Raw genomic sequence first — 19,216 nt, 5'->3', positions numbered from 1 at the left:
ACCTTCATCTGCCTCTGTTCACCACACAACCAGCCCTGGCTGCTCAGTGAGGTAAGGAGGCATGGCCCGGCGAGGCAGGGAAGCCACCTCTGCTCAGCTCAGCCTGGGTCGGGGTGGGAAGGCCGTGGACCAGGGCTGCCTGCGGGGATGAGGGCCCTCCTCCCGCAGGCTCATCCAAGTCCTCCTCCTCCTAGTCCACTGGCCCCTTTATGCTCGGACTTTGTTCTCTGCTGCAAGTAGCATTGCAAACGCAGAACCTGGCTTCTCAGCAAGGACTTCAGGCTTGTCGAACTCAACCACCTGGAAGTCAGGGGAGGAGAGCTGTAGTTGTCAGAGAATATCTTTCCCCCCACCCCCTCCTGCCCAAACCACTGAAGCCAGGGGATGCCAACGGCTGCTGTACCTTCCCGTTTTCCATGACCAGGACGAGGTCACAGTTGAGGACCGTGTTGAGGCGGTGGGCGATGGTCAACACTGTGCAGCCTTTGAAGGCGTCTTTGATGGTACTCTGCACAAGGCTGTCAGTCTTGGAGTCCATGGAGGCAGTGGCTTCATCAAGGAGAATGATCTGTTGGGGAAGAAATATGGTAAAAGTCACAGTAAGCCAAAGCTGTACCTAGAGGTAAATTCATAGTTTTATCTCTATTGATGGATCAGTTGATTGATTAATTGATTTAGAAGGGCTGAAAAGTAATGCACTACGCACGTATCCATCTCAAAAGGTTAGAAAAAGAATGGCAAAAATAAAAGTCACATCACACCACCTTCTTCTTCTTCAGAGGGACTGGCTGGGGAACAAGATTGTGTAGTCTTTACTCCTCTTTGTGAGTGGTTTATTCTGATCCTGCAAACTGGTAGGAAGAAGCACCCAGGACTTTCTCCCACGTGCAACAGAACAACAACACTTACATGAGCTTCCTGCTCTTACAGATTCACACAAATTCAGAGGCTTAACACACACAAATGGAAAGAAACCAGGCCCTTGCCTCTCCAGCCTCCGGACGCAGCCCACGCTCCTTGGCCCGCGGCCACTTCCTGGCATCCTTCTCACCTCCACTCCATTGTCAGATCTCCTTCTCTTCCTACCTCTTATAAAGACCGGGGCCACCCGGGGAATCCGGGAGACTCTCGCGTCTCAAAACCCTCAACTAGTGGACTAGGCAGCGCCCCTTTCCCAGCTGAGGTAACACAGTTCAGGTTCCAGGGGTCAGGGCGTGGGCCTCTTATTCTGCCTCCCACAGTGCCACTCCGCCTGACCCTGGCCAGTCACTCAGCTTCCCCGGGCTCTGTTTCCTCGCTTGGCAGTCAGCACTGAGGGGCTGGCCCCTCCTGCCGTTAGCGCATCTAGGGAGCACACCCAAGGCTCCACTTCGCCCAGGGCTCAGAGGTGAGAGACGACAGCACCAGCGCCCCTCCTTCAGCCCCGCAGCAGGGCGGTCCGCGTCCCCACGCAAAACGAGCACTCATCTTGCCATTCTCAGACCTCATGTCCTTGACTGTCCCGGGCCCTGTGCACCAGCCCCGGACCATCAGGGACAAAGGGAAGACGCTGAGAGGGAGCTTTCTCAGACCCAGACAGCGTGGAAGACAGAATCCCAGAGCAGGGCTCCCCAGGGAACGACCGCCCGACCGGGAGAGGCAGGTGCCCTTGTGGAAATGCTGCTGTTACTCGGTTTTTTCCTCTCTCGACTTTGTCTTAAGAAAAGGGGGTCGGTTTTCAAAGACAAAGGCGGCTCTCCCCCGGGTGGAGGGCGCTGCGGGAAGTGCGTCCGACCCGTCCTTCTCCTGCTGTCCCCTTACTTTCGAGTTGCGGAGCAGCGCCCGGGCCATGCAGAGCAGCTGCCGCTCCCCAACTGAGAAGTTCTCGCCGTTCTCGGTGACTTCTGCCTGCAGTTTGTCCGGGAGTCTCATTATCTGGAAAACACAGAGAAGGCCCCATTTGCACTGAAGATGCATGAAAGCGTCCTGTGTCGTCTGTATTGATTGCCCCCTCCTCCTGCACTCCTCAGCGGCTTTATTTTACTGCGGGGAAGAAAGTGAAAAACAACAGTCGCTTCAGCATTGCAAGTGGGCTCCAGGGGAAGACGGCGAGTAGGCGGACATTGATCATTTAGAATCGCAGCGTGATTTCACCCCTTCGACGCTGCGCCTAAAGAATACCGATGAGGCCCGATGGGCCGGAGGAGCGCAGACAAGTATTAACTCCTTCCAGGGCTTGTTTCCATGGACAGAACAGAAACGTTGGGCGGAGCCAGCCCCAGGGCCGGCCACACCAGCCTCCCGCCTGCAGCCCCTGGAGATGCCACACCCTCTCCACCCGGGCTTATTGCTTCCCAAGGCAGGTGAGGCTACGGCCCCGCCGTTGGGCCCTCCCTCGGCTCTAAGTCAGGTGGACCTGGGTTCGAGGCTCCATTCTGCTACTCGCTAGCCTGCACCTGACCTCCCCGAGGCTTCATTTCTGCATCCCTAGAGGAGGAGGCGCACCAGCCCGCGGGCGGCAGCCAGGCCCACTGCTGTGACACAGGTGGAGGTCTCGGCTGACTGCTGGCCTCTGGACACCTACTCTTACCTGTTATTGCTTTTAATCATAACAGTGGACAAGGCTTGTGTCCCTCACATGTGTGGGGCCAACAAATAAGCCTGGCCAGACGCTGGCCCAGGGCTTGTCACATGTCAGCCCGGGCCAGGTGCCGGGGGCACGGGTGAACCAGACTCCCCGGGACACCCCGAGCCCTACCGTGTCTCGCATGAACGTCCGCTCCAGCACCTGCCAGAGCATCTCGTCCGTGTGGCTCTCAAAGGGGTCCAGGTTGAACCTGCGTGAGGAACAGAGAGTCAGCTGATGCTGAGAGGCCTGGGGAGCAGGCTCCGCAGCGCGTGGGGGAGCCGGAGGCAGTCGGGGCCCAGCGGCTCCGGGGCAGGGCTCACTTAGCCCAGGGCGACGGCCCATCAAACACCAACCTCAGGCCAAGAGACCCGGGACCCTCAGAGCCCATCAAGGGGGTGTGAGAGCGGCCCGGCCCCAGTCCGAGGGATAACGGCTTGTTTTTTGCACTGGCCGGGGGCTCCTCAGAGTGGCCGTTGCCAACCCTGATAGGATGCTGAGCCGCAGGCGTGAGCCAGGATTCTGTTCACTGCGTGTGAGCGTCCTGCTTGCTAGCGATGGGGTCTGTAAACTACACGTCATGTTCAGGGCCCTAGTTCGCGGCTCTTCCCACGCCTCCCTGGGGAGCTGGTGCCAGCCCCTGGGCACGCTGCTTCCCTCGGGCAGAGCAGCCCGGCCCGGCCAGCCACGCCGTGGGCTCCTCCCACAGTTCCCTGCGGTCTGACTTCACTCTCCGAAAATAGGGATGCACAGCGATCAAAACAGCTACCTTACTGTACCTACAAACAGCACGGGGTCCTGGGGGATGGCGGTCAGCTTGGTCCTAAGGTCCTCCAGCCCAACCGTGCAGATGTCCACCCCGTCGATGAGGATGGTGCCGCCCGCCGGCTCCACCAGGCGGAACAGGGCCATTCCCAGCGACGACTTGCCTGGGGACGGGGAGGGCAGGTTACACATCAGGTTACGCTCCCATCGTGTCCAAGTATCTAGTCTGGGGCGCCTTTCAAGCAGTGAATGCTCATGAGGATGTGCAGACAGAAAACTGCCCATGCCGGGCGGCGGGGGGGGGGGGGCAGCGGTGCCCCAACATGGCTAACTGCCCTGACATGGCTAAGCGCCCCAACACGGCTAACCGCCTTGACACGGTTAACCACCCCAACACAGCTAACCCTAACCCAACACGATTGACCGCCCCAACACCGCTAACCGTCCCAACACGGCTAACCGCCCCAACACGGCTAACCGCCCCAACACGGCTAACCGCCCCAACACAGCTAACTGCCCCAACATGGCTAATGCCCCAACACGGCTAACCGCCCCAACACGGCTAACGCCCCAACACGGCTAACCGTCCCAACACCGCTAACCGCCCCAACACGGCTAACCGCCCCAACACCGCTAACGCCCCTGCCGCAGTGGCTGTGCGCACGGCTCATCCTCTGGGTCTCATTTCTCCCGAATGGTCCTCATGTAATTAATTCAAAAACTGGTGTGTGTTTGCTTCCAACTTGACACACCCATTCAACCTGAAACCGTAATTTACAGCAGAGACTTGAGGGGGAAGCACGGCCCGTCTGCGGCCCGGGACGCCGCCGGAGGTGCTGCGTGACGGGCGGCCCCAGAGGCCGTGCAGAGACGACCCGGAAGCAGCGGTGGAGCCTGTCCTCACCAGAGCCTGTTCTTCCCACGATGCCCACCGTCTGCCCGCTCTGGATGTGCAGGCTCAGCCCGTCGAGGACGAGGGGCGTGCCGTCCCTGTATCTCATCCGATAGTCTCTGAACGTGATCTCCCCGCGGCTGGGCCAGTCCCGGGGACAGGGCGCCGCTGGGAGGGGCTGGGCGCTTTCAGGAGCACAGGCCTGCAAAGCAGAGGAACCGTGATGGGTTAATACACACCTTCGTTCATTCGTTAGTTCATTCATTCGTTCGCACGGTTCCAGGTATGAGACTTCATGGCCAACTCGGTCAATAAGGACCCGGCACTCACGAAGCTCACATGCCCATGGGAACGAGGTGATGGGGAAGAAAAGATGACACGAAGACAACACAGCAGAGGCGTGTGATAGAATGTAGGGTGCCTGCTCACCGCGGGGAGGGAGGGGTGACTGAAGGGGGAGGAGGGCCTGAGACCAGGGAGGCTGAGGAGGTGCCGCCACACGGGGATTTGAGAGGGTCTCCAGGGCACAGGCCCTGAGGCCAGAGCAAACTGGGGCGCGGGAGGCAGAGAAAGAACCGAAGTGGCTGAAGCTTGGAGAGTAGAGATGGACGACGACCAGGGACAGCTTGGGGCCCTGTGGGCCGGGGCACGTGTCCGCAGCGCGCCCTCGCGGCCTGGAAGCTGTGTAACCCAGGGGACGGGCGTCTGTGAGTCACCACGGGGTCGGAGCAGGAAGAGGGCGGGGTGCAGCGTGTCGGTTCAGAGCCTTTAGAACCCGTGGAAAGGATGGTTACGTTTCCAAAGAGCCAGGGAATGCGAGGTGTAAGTAGGGACAGAGCGACCCGCCCCCGAAGGTAAGAAGTTCCCATTGGGGGTGAGAAACAGGGCTCCCATGTGCCCCCTGGGGTGGCGGGCCAGCCACATTCCTGGTCCACGAGCAACCCCAGTTAGCCAAGGAAATGAGCAAGTGTTTGGAACCCATGGAAGGTGTAGAATCCTATATAATAAAAGGCCAATATGCAAATAGACCGGATGGCAGAACGACCGGTCGCTATGATGCGCACTGACCACCAGGGGGCAAATGCTTAACGCAGGAGCTGTCATTCGGACATCCCCTGAGGGCTCCCAGACTGTGAGAGGGCACAGGCTGGGCTGAGGGACACCCTCCCCAGCCGCCCCCAGTGCACCGGGCCTCTAGTTAACAATAAAAGTATTTGAGAGAAGCAACAGTGTCACAGTAATATTTTTAGTTTAAGGAATCTGAATATTTGGTGTTTTAAGGTTTCATAATATTAGTAACATCTGGACTTGTGACTCTAACTTAAAATCATAATGGAATAATTTATTTAAACATGATTTTAAGTTTATATATAATACAGCATTGGGATTGTTAGGCAACGACAAAGCTATAAGTGAGTTACCTAAATCTACATTTATTAGCTGCGTGTAACCTCGGGGGGTGTGTGTTGTTAAATCAGATAATCGGGGTACTTACAAAGGAGAGGTAATCGATTCAATTTTAAAATGCAGTTTTTAAGTATTTAATTAAGTTTGTAAAAGGGCCAAATGCTATTGAAAGGCCTTTAAAAATGATTGCTAGAATTAACTAGCCTTCTTTTCATTTGTAAGTTGGGTATAAAAGTTTTAGAAGAAGAGTTAGACTAAGGGAGGCCACTGACTTCTCTCTTCTGCTACGGAAACAGCCCTGAGCAAATGGCTTTTAAAAAAGAACCTCTCTCAACATCAAGGGCCTCAGACTGTGTTGTAAACATGGGTTTTGAGAAGAGAGGTTGTGGTCTGAGTTCAGTTTTTAAAAAGATCCCTTCACGTGTAAAAAGATCAGATGAGCCCATGAATTCTGCCCGTTAGCTCGTTCCACTGGCCTCTTACCGAGATGTACGCCCGGAGCAGCTCCACGGAGGTGAACTTGGCCTGGGTCTCGGTCCCCGTGCGCACGCACACCTGCAGCAGCCCGCTGAGCTGAGGCGAGAGCAAGCAGCTGTCAGGGCCCAGCGGTCCCCCCCGCCCCCCGCCCTCCCAGCACCTCGCACACAGCAGCCTGGTTCCCAGCCAAGTGCCAGCAATGAGGCTCCGGTGGTGGGTGGGTGTGTCTTCAAACACTCCCTCTGTGTTTAGAAACATGGTGCTTGCTTTTCCCTGGCCTCCAGATGGTGACAGCCAGCCCCCCACCTTCCACCTGATCGCCGCCTCCTGGTTGGAGCAGTGGGCTGTGAGCCGGATTCCCAGCCTGCAGACGGCCAGCCATGGGCCCCTAGCTGCCCCTCGGGGTCCTGCACCTGCCTGCCCTCCCTGCCTTACCCACCGCAGCCCGGAGGCATCACGGGGGATCAGAGGTCGAAGGGGCACCGAGCCCAGCTGCTTGCTTCCCACATGAGAGGATCTAGGCCCAGACTGGGGTGTGACTTCATAAGGTCATCCACAGGCACCTGCCCACGGCTGGCACCTGCACAGGCCCCCTCAGGACGCACTGTCCACCGCTCTGCTCAGGCCACGTGGACTTCCCAGTTCCTGCCAGCCCCTGGGGCGTTCCCTGGCCCCTCCCCTGCCCCTGCCTCTGCCTCTGTCTTCCCCGGCTGGCTCTTTATCATTCAAGTCTCCGCTTGGAAGTCACCTCCCGGCAGGTCTCTATCAGGTCCAATGTCACTTCCCTGCTGACAGCCACATTACCCCACTTGGTCGTCTGCATAACGCAGAGCATTTCCCAAGTCTCCTCACTCGTGGAGTTGGGCACCTCCTCATGCCACCCCACTTGGTACCCTCTAGAGCCAACGGGGATACAGGCTCCCGGAGGGCGGGGACATGTCCCACCAGGGCACAGCCATGCACTCAGGGTGGGGTCTGGTGGTGTGCCAGTGAACCCTGACCTCGGGAAGGGCATCTGCACACTGAAGTTCAGGGGCATCAGCTCCTAAGACCTCGGGCCGCCCTCCGCCGGTTTAGAATTGGCCCCAGCGGGTTTCCCTCCGTGACATTAGTCGATGTTCCTTTCCATTCTCTCTCCACACCACAGACGTCACACCAGTTTCCCACCCATCGGGGAGCCTCTCCATTCCCGGGGGACACTCTGTGGTTGGGGTTCCGTGTTCTCCGAAAGGGGCCTGTGCTCCATAAGCATCCCGAGATCTCAGTGTGTGCACAGTCCTCCCCGAGTGCTTGCAGACAGTCTGCGGAAGCTGATGGTACCCCCACAGCGTGACCTCAGCCGAGCAAAGCTGTTCCACTTGGAGTGAGAACATGGGTTCAGCATCATCTGTTTCGTATTTTACTGTGAATGCCAGCATCTGTCAACGCGGAAGTTCCCTTTTCCCCACGTAAGAGCGCGTCCTGAGAATATGTTTTTGTTCCTCCTTCCCAAAACACCATTAAGGTGATACCCAATATCCCAAAAAGAATGGGGCTTTCACAGCAAGAAGGGGGGCGGGGGGGGCGGTGTCGCTGCGTGAGAGAGCTACAGGTTCTGGGAGCTGGCACGAGCAGGAGCTGTGCTGGAGCGAAGCAGAGCGTCCTGCGGGGCTCAGGGACCACGGCCTCGCAGAAGCAGGGGGACCCCTTGCAGAACCAGGGGCGCCCCTCGCAGAACCAGGGGGGCTCCGGTGGAGAAGGGCCACAAAGAGGCCAAGTAACAGCCTGTCTGCAGACAAGGCTCCTCGGGACTGTCTCCTCCCCTTCTGCTGAGTCCCAACCAGAGGGAGCGGGACACCTGGTCACACGCACACTTCTCTAAAGACATCGCGTGAACTCCCGGGAATGAGGGGGCTCCCTGAGTAGTACCCTGGATAGAACCCTTTAAAATCTAGCATTCGGGGGCGGAAGACCAGCTCCCTGGCTGCTCTCCTGAAGCAAAGCCAGCCTGCGAAGAGCCTTCGCCCCGCCCACACCCCTCCAGGCACAGGCTAAAGCAGGAAGAGCCCTGAACACACCTCCTGTCCGGCCCTCCTCCTCAAGCACAAACGGATCGAGAATCCTACAAACGCAGCCCACGGCATAGACGCGCAGGGACCGGGTAAAGAAAAGAACGGACCCTGGGAGGGAACCTCTCGTTAATACGCTCGGGGACATTAAAAGATACATACACAGTCACCTAGACTCCCCGAGAGAGTGGGCGGGAATTAAATATATGGACATATGGTTGCCATACGCGCAAGTCCAAGGAATGGCCGAACGCCAAAGCTAAGGAAAGTTCCAGAGGGAAGATGAAAGACAAGGACAGGAGACTGAGGTAAAAGAAAGGAAACGAGAAACGGTGGAGGCCAGAAACTCGGTACCCACCCGGGAGGAGTCACAGAGGGAGAAAGCGGGAGTGGGAGCGGAGGGCATTATCAAGAGGAGCAAGACAAAAGGAGACGTTTTCCACCTTGAAGAGAGGTTTGACTTCGGTGTAAAATACCCACCGCCGTGGGCAGAGAAATGGAAGAAGGCCCCAGACTCATCGTCCGGAATGTCAGAGCCCGGAGGTGGGGCTGCCTCGGCAAAGCTTCCCGGGAGGACAGGGGGCTCATTTAAGGAAGGAGAGTGAGGCTCAGATGGGATCGGACCAGATGGCCTGGCTTCAAGTCCTGGCTCTCACACCTGGCAGGCAGGTGTGGTCCTGGGCAAGGCTTTCTGATCCGGTCTCCTCACCTGTGAAATGGGGTCATGGCACTGCCGATCTCCATGGCTATTGGGGGACACGTGCGTTAATTTATGTTACAGGATCTGAGACATCGTAAATGGCATGTGACTCACTATTGTTACTTTTCAAAAGAAAAAGACCCCAAAGCAATCCCAGGGAGAAGTCAGTGATATTGTCATGGACCAATGAATGGGGCTCCCAGAATAGCACCTTAGGTAGAACCCTTTGAAACCTAGCATTCGGGCGGCGGCCTCACCAGCATTCTCCTCCCGCTCCTCATGCGGGGCAACTCTGTGCCTCGGGGGTCGGATGGGGTGTGACTCCACCTCTGGGCCTAAACCAATGACCCCGATCCCACCAAGCTGCTCATCAGTTCTGGGGCGCCGACATGAGCCCAAAAACCCTAGGCAGGGAATGCTTGCCGCCGAGGCTGCTGGTCACCACAGCCATGAAGAAGGGCATCACCAAGGAGGCCACAGCTGGGGGCCATGGCCCATTCGTGCCTGAGGCCCACTCAGCTGGGGGCCATGGCCCATTCGTGCCTGAGGCCCACTCAGCCGGGGGTCACGACCCATCCGTGCCTGAGCTGCCAGGCCTTTAATGATGTGAGCCGCTAAGCTCTCTCTACTGTCCAACCCCATTCTAGTTGGGCTCTCTATTGGGTCTGCCCTCCCTCAGGCACTCTATGCAAGAGCCTCCAGGCCGAGCCCTCCCCTACCCCAGGCGGTACCTGGATGATGTAGGACAAGGACAAGCCTTTGGAGGAGGCGCTGACGGAGAAGAAACTCAGGGTCACCAGCAGGGCCACGATGAAGGTGACGATGTTCATGAGGACGTCCATCCTCAGGGCGAACCAGCGCAGGGCGCAGTTGAAGTACAGGAGGTGGCTGGAGTTCTCATCGTTGAGCATCTTAAACCTGAAATTAAGAGCCAGGCAGATGGGATCAGGTGGGCGGCCGTGGATCAGGCTCCGGGCTCCTGGAGAGAGCAGGCCAGGGCATTCTTCAAGGGCGAACACACTTTTACAGAAACAAACATCTGTCCGCGCTCTTGGAAATCTGCTGTCGTAGACATCAGAGAGGAAGGGAGAGGGTGTGTAAGAGAACAGACCAGGTGCTTCCCACCTGCCCCCCGCCCCCCAAGCCGGGACACGTGCACTCAGCACAGCCTGACCTGGCCCAGCCCTGGGGAGAGGGGGCTGTGTCTTCCATACATTCAGGATGGAAATCTTAACCGGACTGAGCTAACCCGTAACCAAGAGAGAAATGGGATCCAATTGCCACGGAAGTTTCCCTGGCCTGCTTGGAACAGCTGGTAGAAACTATTGGGGGGAAGTGAAAGCCTTTCAACATTTAACCCCCCAGAGAGCTACGGTTCCCCCCTGCGGCTCGGCCACCACCATCCTGGGGCCCTGCTGCTCCCTCCTGTCCTAAGGCTGCTCAGAGGTTCTCTTCCGAGGCCCCTCTGACCAGCCGGGTGGGGTCCTGCGGCCCCTCCTCCTGCCGGTCCCCAGGGCTTAGGCCAAGTATTCTTGCAGACACCACGGTGTTTCTGTGGTGTCGCCATACAACCTACAAACTCCACTGACAGCTTCCGGGACTTGGCAGTCATCCGGGGTCTCGCTGTGAGGGGGGTAGGTCGTGCAGACGCAGAAATTGGATCAAATTGGAATCTGACCCCACGCCTCTTGCTCACGTGTGGCTAGCATTTTTGTCTGTTGGCAGGAGCAGTACTTCTACCAGAAAGTGCTCCAGAAAGTCCACGACAGACCAGAGCGTGTTGAAAGAGGGGAGACGCGTCCATCCACTCAGGGCTCTCCGCCTCCGAGCCTCGTGGAGGCCTTGAGGAGACAGGGCTCAGAACTGTTCCGTTTGTCAGGAGTCAGGGAACGGCTCCTCGGACAGACACTGGGAGGCCCGCTGTGTGGTGCGGGGCTGTTGACACGTGACTTTCGGTCAAACTGGTGACAGGACCAGCTGAGGACTGAACCAAAGACAAGGATGCCAATCCCCATGGAGAGCCCGGGTGGCCAAGGGCAGATAGAGAAAGAGAATTAGATGCAAACGTTGAAGTGTGTGCTAGGTCTGTAGGGAAGGAAGAGATAGAAGACAAAAACTCTCGTCACTCCAGGATCTAGTGAAGAGCAGTACATGGTGCGTCAGTAAAGAAGAAACAAAACTACCAGAGATCTAGTATGTGACAGAGACTGCTGTAGGTTCACCAAACTCCATTTCCTTTTCTTCCCATGGACACAGTCGGACTACATTTCCCAGCCTCCTTTGCAGTTAGGTGAGCCCATGTGACTGAACGCTGGCCAATGAACGTGCAGAAATGATGAGCATCTTCATTGGGGTTGAACCCATAAAAGTGTCACATGGGTCCTCCACCCAACTCTCTCTCCAGGACCCTGGAGACTGTGCCCAGAGCCCTGGTGATGGAAAAGTGCCCCTGGAAGGAGACTGTGTATTGAATCCGGAGCACCGTCCCTACCCCCGCATGGACCCCACTCATTGTGACTGCAGGGGGAACAAACCTGCGTGTTAAGCTCCTAAAACTGGGAGCTGCTGCTCCCACAGTGAGTCTACTGTGATTGACACCCAGCGCTTGTGTGTGGTTTATTGTGTTTTAGAAGTTTGGAGCTGCAAGACTCCTGAGAGGTTTTCTAATCTGGTTCCCCCGCTTTATAAAGAAGGACACTAGTCTGTCCACTCAGTGGCTATTGAAAATGACCTTGACAACGACTGTAATGACATAAGAGATGCTACTTAAAAGTAAAGCTGGACAACAATGGTTGTAAGCATTCCAGAGAGGAAAAAAAGACTGGAAGGAAATATGTAACGTTACTAATAGGATTTGGGTTGTGGGGACCTGTGCGTGACTTTTTATTTTTCTGTTTTCTGTTGTCTGCTGTTTTCCTAAATTGAACACATTTTGCTTGTAGTGTGAAAAAATATGTCAAATCCCACGCTGAGGTGGTCACTGAAGGAGCTCACATCTTTGGGGCCCCAGACACCGGGAAGAAAGGCGGGTGTCTGCGAGGGCTCCTCCTCCCTTCTGCCGGCTCTTCCTCCTGCGAGTCCCCAGCAGCCCAGAGAAGCCCTGCATGCTTGGCTGTGACCTCCCGTCGGGTCAGGAAGGTGAGCGGCAGGGCTGCGGCCGGGACTCACTTGGTGACGCAGTCCTCCCGCCTGTCGTAGGCGTGGATGATGCCCAGGCCTTGCATGGACGAGGTGATGTGTGAGAACCAGGGTGAGCGGCTCACATTCTCCACCTTCTTGAGCTCCTGGACTCCTCTGTAGAAGATGCTGCGGGGAGAGGAAGAGGGCGGCAGGTTGGGCTCAGGGCTCCTCTCAGCGCATGCAGGTTCCCCCCTTCTCCAGGAGGGGCCATCCTGGTGTTGTGTGTGTGTGTGACAGGGGCATCTGGTAAGTGTTGGTCCAGAAATGAGAGCCATTGCCCTGTGGTCTCAGTTCTGGGTGCTCCTCGGTGTGAGAGGCTCGCTGCACAGGATGTCGTTTAGTCTTTGAGAAGAATCTTTCCTTCGGTGCTGCCTCTAAATATAGCTGCCCCCGCGGCACCGAGCAGGGAAGGGATCTTTTCCAATTAGGGAGGAAGAGCTGGGCCAGCCGCCGTGTGTTGGTTTCTGAAGGCGACATCGAAGGTCGTGCTGAGCAAACCTCCTGGTGGCCTTGGGAGCCAACGTGATTTTTTAATATATTTTTTAATTGATTTCAGAGAGGAAGGGAGAGAAACATCAGTGATGAGAGAGAATCATGGATCGGCTGCCTCCTGCACGCCCCACACTGGGGATGGAGCCTGCAACCCGGGCCTGTGCCCTGACCCGGAATCGCACCGTGACAGGTCGACGCTCAACCACTGAGCCACACCGGCCGGGCAGGAGCCGACTTTGAAACCGAACCCTCCACGGGGTGCAACTGCCCTGAGGATGGGGCTCCAGGACACAGGATGCAGTGCCGCCTGCGATGGATGGCTGGTCTCTGTGCAGCGGGACCAGACCTGCGTGGGTCGGCGTGCTTCTCCTCGTACCACGGCGCCTCGACCTACCATAGAAGCACCAGGAAGCCCACGGCGAGGCAGGCCAGCACCAGGAGGACGGCGGGGAACACGGCGGCCAGGACCGCGAGGATGAAGGCCACGAGGAAGACCTGCTGCAGGAAGCTCTCGGTGTGGAAGGGCAGCCTCACATCCAGCTCGTCCATGTCCTTGGAGAACTGGTTCATGAGCCTGCCGCTGGGCGTCATGTCGAAGAAGCTCATCGGGCTCTGCGAGATCTGCGGGCACCGCGTGGGAGAGTCCGGGGTTCGGGGGGCGCGCCTGTTACACCTCGCCCCCCTGCTGGGCTGGGGTGGTGAGCGCAGGGCCCCACCCTCCTTCCAGGGCCCACGTGAGGCGCCAGCGTGCTGGGCAGGTGAGGGAGCCCCCCTTCTGTGGCCTCCGTGTGCACGCAGCTCCCTTCCAAACCCCGCGCAGCCTGGGGCCCCTTCGGAGGGAGGAGGGATCTTGTGCCGAGATGGGCTGCACCTGTGCCCCGGCCAGGCCCTTCCTGGGGCCCTCGATGGAGCGGGCTCTTTGGAGCAGGAGGTGCCCTCTTGGCCTGCTCATGTCTGCTCCGGTGTGGCCTCCTCGGGGAACCTCCCTGGGCACCCCCAGCCTGTCCCTAGGGCCCACGACCCCCCACCCCGAGTTCCCTGGAGTTCGCTCCCCTGTTGTAATTAGATCCTGGGAGGCGCTTCCCCGACGCCACGGTCAGTTCCGTGAGCCCAGCACAGCGCCTGTGCCTGCAGGCGCTCAGTGAGCCCTGGTGGCTGACCCAGCGGTTACGTAGGGGCCCCGGGCGCACCTTGTCAAACACACGGTCGTGCAGCAAGGAGGACGCCATCAGGGTGGTCTTGGTGAAGGTGAAGCCCTTGGTGATGCCGAACGCCAGCACAGACACCATGCTGCCTGCGTACACCCACTGGTACACGCCGTGCCCCGTGTCCGCCAGCACCGCGCCGATCTCACACGGGCCCTTGCTGCTCTGCGGCCCGCAGGTCATCTTGGGAGAAAAGCAAGAAAAAAATCACCGCGAATTGGTGAGCTGCCAGGGGGGTGGGGGGCGTTTTGCAGAAAGAGGGAATGAAAGAGGCTGTTATTGTGGAGAATGAGTCGGGTGAAACCAGGTCAGTGCCCTTTGCGGGTGTCTGTGCTTTGCACGCGTCACCAGGACCCCAAGGGGCTCCTGGCTCAGGAGGCTGGGCACGGTCCGTGGGAAGCAAAGGAGACAAGCCAGGCGGGCTCAGGGCAGCTGTCCCAGAAGCCAGCCGAGCCTCAGGACACTGGAGGTGACGCCGGGCCAGGAGGGCGACAGGAGCAAGGACATGTGCCCCACGCTGCCGCTGTCTGGCAGGAGCCAGCAGGCCTTGGGGAGGCCCTGGCCCGGGGGGCGGGGTCTCGGGGTGGTAGGCCAGTGCCAGGCCCCTCCCTTTCCTGTGCTCAGGCCGCTGTGCCGCAGTCCCCAGTGGGGAGGGGAGCCTGCTGAGCCAAGGGCTCTGGGGTGGCCAGGGAGCCCGCGTGGCTCCATCCTCCAGAGACAGCCCCATGTTTGCAACAGTTCTGGGAAGAGGTCGTCCATCTCTTCCTCCGGAGAAACTGGCCGTCCCGCTTCCCTGCGAGCTGCGTGCAAAAAGGCACGCCTGCCTTTGGGGAGCAAAGGAGCATCTTTCTCTAAACGCCGCTCTGCTGGTGACAGCACCCGCGGGATGTAAACCAGAGGTGGCCGGACACCCCTAAAAGCAAGTGCATCCCCAGGGGCTAACCGAGGAGAGGCCCCGCTGTGCCTCCGGCTGGGCCCCGTCTGGAGGACAGGCAGACACGGGTCTGCCTTCGCTGCCTGCTCCCTCGGCCACTGGCCCTGCCCAGGAGCCTGCCCCTGACCGAACCCGGGCCCTCCAGGCGGAGGCTCTCGAGAGCACGCCAGGCCCTGGGAGGGGCTGCAGGGATGGCTCTCCAGCAGCACAGAGCGCCCCCCCTCCCCCTGCTCCCCTGGGAACGGCTGACTCCAGGGGCTGCAACGCCTCTCTCTGCCCGAATCCCCCAGTGCCTCCTCACTGGTTGTCACGGCAACAGGACTGTGCCCAAATGTAACCTTGGCAGATGGGCAGGCAACCCCACGTCGCTCCCCAGGCTCCAGGAGAGCATTGGCTAACAGTGGGCGAGCTGAATCGAGAGCGGGTGGATCCGTCTTTCCCAGGAGGGGCCGGCCCAGGCGAGAGCCTCGGAGGCAGAGACCCCCAGCGGCCTGCGCACAGCCAGATGGACTTTGGGGAGCAGAGCCATGGAGGGTGGAGCCCTCTGCACGGGGCAGGGTCCACCACACGTTGCCAGTTCCCCTTGAGAGGCAGGAAGACCTGGTCGAGGCTCCCCAGCGCCCTCAGCCTCTCCTCAGAGGCTGCAGAACGGACCCTGCCCTGCACCTTCGTGACCCACAGACCTGCTGGGTCTGCCTAGCACACCCTTCGCGGCCAGTCCTTTAAAGACGGAAGGTGGGCCCTAGCTGGTGTGGCTCAGTGGATAGAGCATTGGCCTGCGGAGTAAAGGGTCCCGGGTTCTATTCCGCTCAAGGGCACATGCCCGGGTTGTGGGCTTGATCCCCGGAAGGGGGGTGGTGGGGGGGAAACGGGTGTGCAGGAAGCAGTTGATCAATGATTCTCTCTCATCATTGATGTTTCTCTCTTTCCCTCACCCTTCCTCCTGAAATTAATAAAATAGATTTTTTAAAAAGATGGAAGGTGGCACACAGAACCCCGATGCCCTTTGTCTTGACAAGAGGAAGGGGTTGCAGGCTCTGAACCGCTCGGGGTGAGCCGGGGCCACAAGGGGAGGACGAGCTCGCGGGGCGTCGGGTGGGGTCAGGCTCCCTGGAGCCACTTCCTCAGCGTCTGCCGGTGCCCGAGGGCCACTCACCTCAGAGGCCTTGTCCAGCCAAAAGCCCAGCCACCAGTTGCTGAAGGCGGTGCTGCCGATCATGAGGAGGAAGAGCGTCACCGTGAAGAGGGAGAGGAGGTAGCCTGCAAGGGACGGAGAGTCCGCGGTGCAGGGCGCAGCCGGCCGGCTCCCTGGGCCCAGGCTGATGGAGATGGGAACCTGCAGGGAAAGGCCCCCCCTGGGAGCCGCCCTCCAGGCTGGCGGGACGGGTCTGGGGTTGGGCCCCTGAACCCACGTGGGGGCACCTGTCCACCTGGTTGAAAAGTAGGTCCAAGTTGTCAACTTTTGGAAAAACCAGCAATGTACACTGAGATAGAAGTGACTCCGACTTCTTTAGGAACAAACAGGTAACACCCAGTCTTGCTGGGAGGGAAGGGGAGTGACTATCGAGGTGTGCTTTGCACCCCGAGCTGATGGGGGAAGTGCTCAGTGACCGAGAGGAGGCCACGGAGGCGCGCCGCTGGGTTACGCTGCCGCCTCCTCATTTCCTTCCGATAAACAGAGCCCAGCAGCCTAGATGGCCGTAAAGGGTGATGCCGTGGGAAAGGCCATATTGTCCAACTTTAGATTCTTGAGGGGGAAGCATTGCTAAATGGCCTTCGCTTAAAGAGACGAGCTATTAAAGAAATCGTAAACACGTGAACCCAGGCGTCTAAGGAGGAGGAGTTTTAAGTGCAAAGTGCATCAAGAAACCTGTTTGATGCCATACCTCCAGCCGCCTTAATGTACGTGTGATAGGTCCTCCAGGTCACGGCTCCTTCCCGGGGGGGCTGGGTCTGAACAAGCTGGTGCAGAGGGGCTGTGGGGACAAACACCAGTCCTGGGCTCCCCTGGGGGAGGGGGGCTGTGGGCCAGGCAACCCTCCCAATTCCCCAGGCCTCCCCCAGGGCAGGCTCCGCCCTTCCTGCCCTTTCCCTGCGCCTTCAAATTCCCAACACACTTTCGCTCCTTTGATTTTGTTTGGTCCTCATGACAGGTGGGAGGCAGGTGGCGTTTGAGAACTATTTACTGAGCACCTACTGTGCGCTCAGCCCTGGGGAGGCAGGGAGGGTCATGGTCCTGAGGGGAGGCTCCGAAGGCTGCAGCTCGTTTAGGAGCTGGAGGGCCTGGGGGGCAGGAGAAGGCCACAGGGAGGCATGTGCAGGCCCAGCTGACTTGATCCCACGTAGAGAATCCCGAGTGAGGGCAGGTCCTACAGCCCAGAGGTGATCCATGTGATCCATGGTTCAGGCTCGATCCCCAGTGGGGGGCGTGCAGGAGGCAGCCAGTCGATGATTCTCTCTCATCATGGATGTTTCTATCTCTCTGTCTCTCTCCCTTCCTCTTTGAACTCAATGAAAAAATAGTTTTACAAAAACTTTTGCAAAAACCTATGAGGTTGGTATTATTTCCCCATTTTACAGGTTGATAAACTAAGGTTCACAGGGGGCAAGTTGTCTGGCTCAAAGTCAGAAAACTAGTAAGTGGATGAGCCAGGATCGGACTCAGGCAGCTGACCCCAAGGCTCACCCTGCAGTAAACCATGGAATTGATCACCCCAAAGACACGCACTGCGCGTCCACTTCTCTGTCCCGAGCGGTGGGTGCGCAGCCAGCATGGAGGCGCGCAGAGCTGAGGGAGTAGGTGGCACGCACCTTTGATGTCTACGAATTCTGAGTCTCTATCGGATTCTTTTCCTTCCTCTTTCTCATCTGGAGCCAGAACTAGGGTGAGAAAGGGAGAGGTCTGTGTCCACCGAGCCCCAGGTAACACGAGGCGTGACTCCAGCTCGGCTCGGACCCGCACCTTCATCTCTGTCCGCGGGGCCCTCCTGCAGGGCCTCCACCATCGCCGCGTTGTAAATGTGCTCAGGGTCCTGGGGACAGAACCAGTGCCTTCTGCAGGTGCAGCTCGAGACCTGCCCCAGCCGGAAACCCCAGGGGAGGCCGATCCCGGAGCCCAGGCCCCAGGCCCCCAGCCCCCAGGACCCAGGACCCAGCCCTCAGGCCCCTAGGCCCCTAGGCCCCAGGCCCCCAGGCCCCAGGCCCCAGCCCTCAGGCCCCCAGCCCCCAGGCCCCCAGGCCCCAGCCCCCAGGCCCTTGGCCCCCAGGCCCCCGCACACACGCCGCTACCTTGAACTGCAGCCCCCGGAGGTTGTGCACCAGCTTCGCATAGCGCCCTCTCTCCTCCATTAGCTCCTCGTGGGTCCCCTTCTCACAGATCTCCCCGTCTTCCAGCAAAATGACCTCGTCACAGGACTCCAGGAACTGCAGGGGGAAAGCCGCCACCGTGAGCGCCTGCCGCCTGGAGGGGCCACGGGCTCCGCGAGGCACACGTGTCCCCTGGCCCTGCCGCCCTGACTGTGCGGCTGAGGACAGCCCAGGGCTGGAGAGGAGACGGCAGCGCCGGGTGCCGCACCCATGCCGGCCGGCGGTCCTGCGGTCTGGTCACCTGCAGCTGGTGCGTCACCAGCACGACCGTCTTGCCCCGCAGCGCCTTCCGGATGCACTCCTCGAAGACGTGCTTCCCCACCCGGGCGTCCACGGCCGACAGCGGGTCGTCCAGCAGGTAGATCTCGCGGTCCGAGTAGACGGCGCGGGCCAGGCTGATCCTCTGTCTCTGCCCCCCCGAGAGGTTGAGGCCCCGCTCCCCGATCTGCGGACAGGGCAGTGCGCCTGCTCGTCACCACGCCCCAGTTTGCCCCCTTCCCCGCAGGGACCTCAACAGCACCCATGCCCCAGGGGTGCTGGGAGCCTGTGGGCAGAGGTGACTGGGGTGCAGCTCTTCCCAGCACCGAGTGAGGGGTGCCTGGCTCACCGTCCCAGGTGCAGTCCCATCGGGAGGGCCAAGAGAGTGGAGGGCAGAAAGCTCGGGGAGCGGGCAGGCTCCCCAGAGGGAGGCGTGGCTGGGAGCAGAGGGACCAGCATCCAGGGCAGTGTCTGGAGGGGACCTGGTACTCCTGGGCCCACAGAGGCAGACAGGGGCCCTCGGACCAGCCACAAACCAGCACCTGGACCCCCATCCTCCGAGGATGGAGCCATCCTAGGGGCAGGCAGGCAGCGTGGGCCAGAAACCTTCCCTGGGGTGACAGGCAGATGGGAAGTGATCCCAGGGGCAGCCACGCTGGACCCAACACAGGTGGGGTTGGTGCCACCTCCGCTGTGCCATCCCCCGAGCACAGGCCCAGGTGACAATCCGAGGTCGGGGGGGGGAGGGGGACCTGACTTTCCCACATGTCCTGGCACCGTTCTGGCCCCGAGGCATCGGGTGTGGACGGAGCTGGGCTGCCCTATGGCCCTGGGCAGTCGGGCGATGCCGCTGTGGGCCGAGCCCGCTCCACTCGCCTCGGTCAGGT

General features: G+C 59.4%; 1 protein-coding gene across 1 annotated transcript; it reads right to left on the bottom strand.

Moving 5' to 3' along the window:
• Window positions 1–207: 207 nt before the first annotated feature.
• On the bottom strand, window positions 208–4,371 carry LOC307092448 (ATP-binding cassette sub-family C member 12-like; the record flags this gene model as incomplete). Its single annotated transcript, XM_079759741.1, has 5 exons — window positions 208–300; window positions 404–568; window positions 1,801–1,914; window positions 3,389–3,534; window positions 4,275–4,371. The coding sequence occupies 5 exons, from the start codon at window positions 4,369–4,371 to the stop codon at window positions 208–210; spliced, it is 615 nt and encodes a 204-aa protein (XP_079615867.1).
• Window positions 4,372–19,216: the final 14,845 nt, after the last annotated feature.

Source organism: Cnephaeus nilssonii (assembly GCF_951640355.1).
Source record: "Cnephaeus nilssonii genome assembly, chromosome: 20".
In the NCBI taxonomy this organism is placed as follows: Eukaryota; Metazoa; Chordata; class Mammalia; order Chiroptera; family Vespertilionidae; genus Cnephaeus; species Cnephaeus nilssonii.
This window is presented reverse-complemented; position numbering and strand designations above follow the sequence as displayed.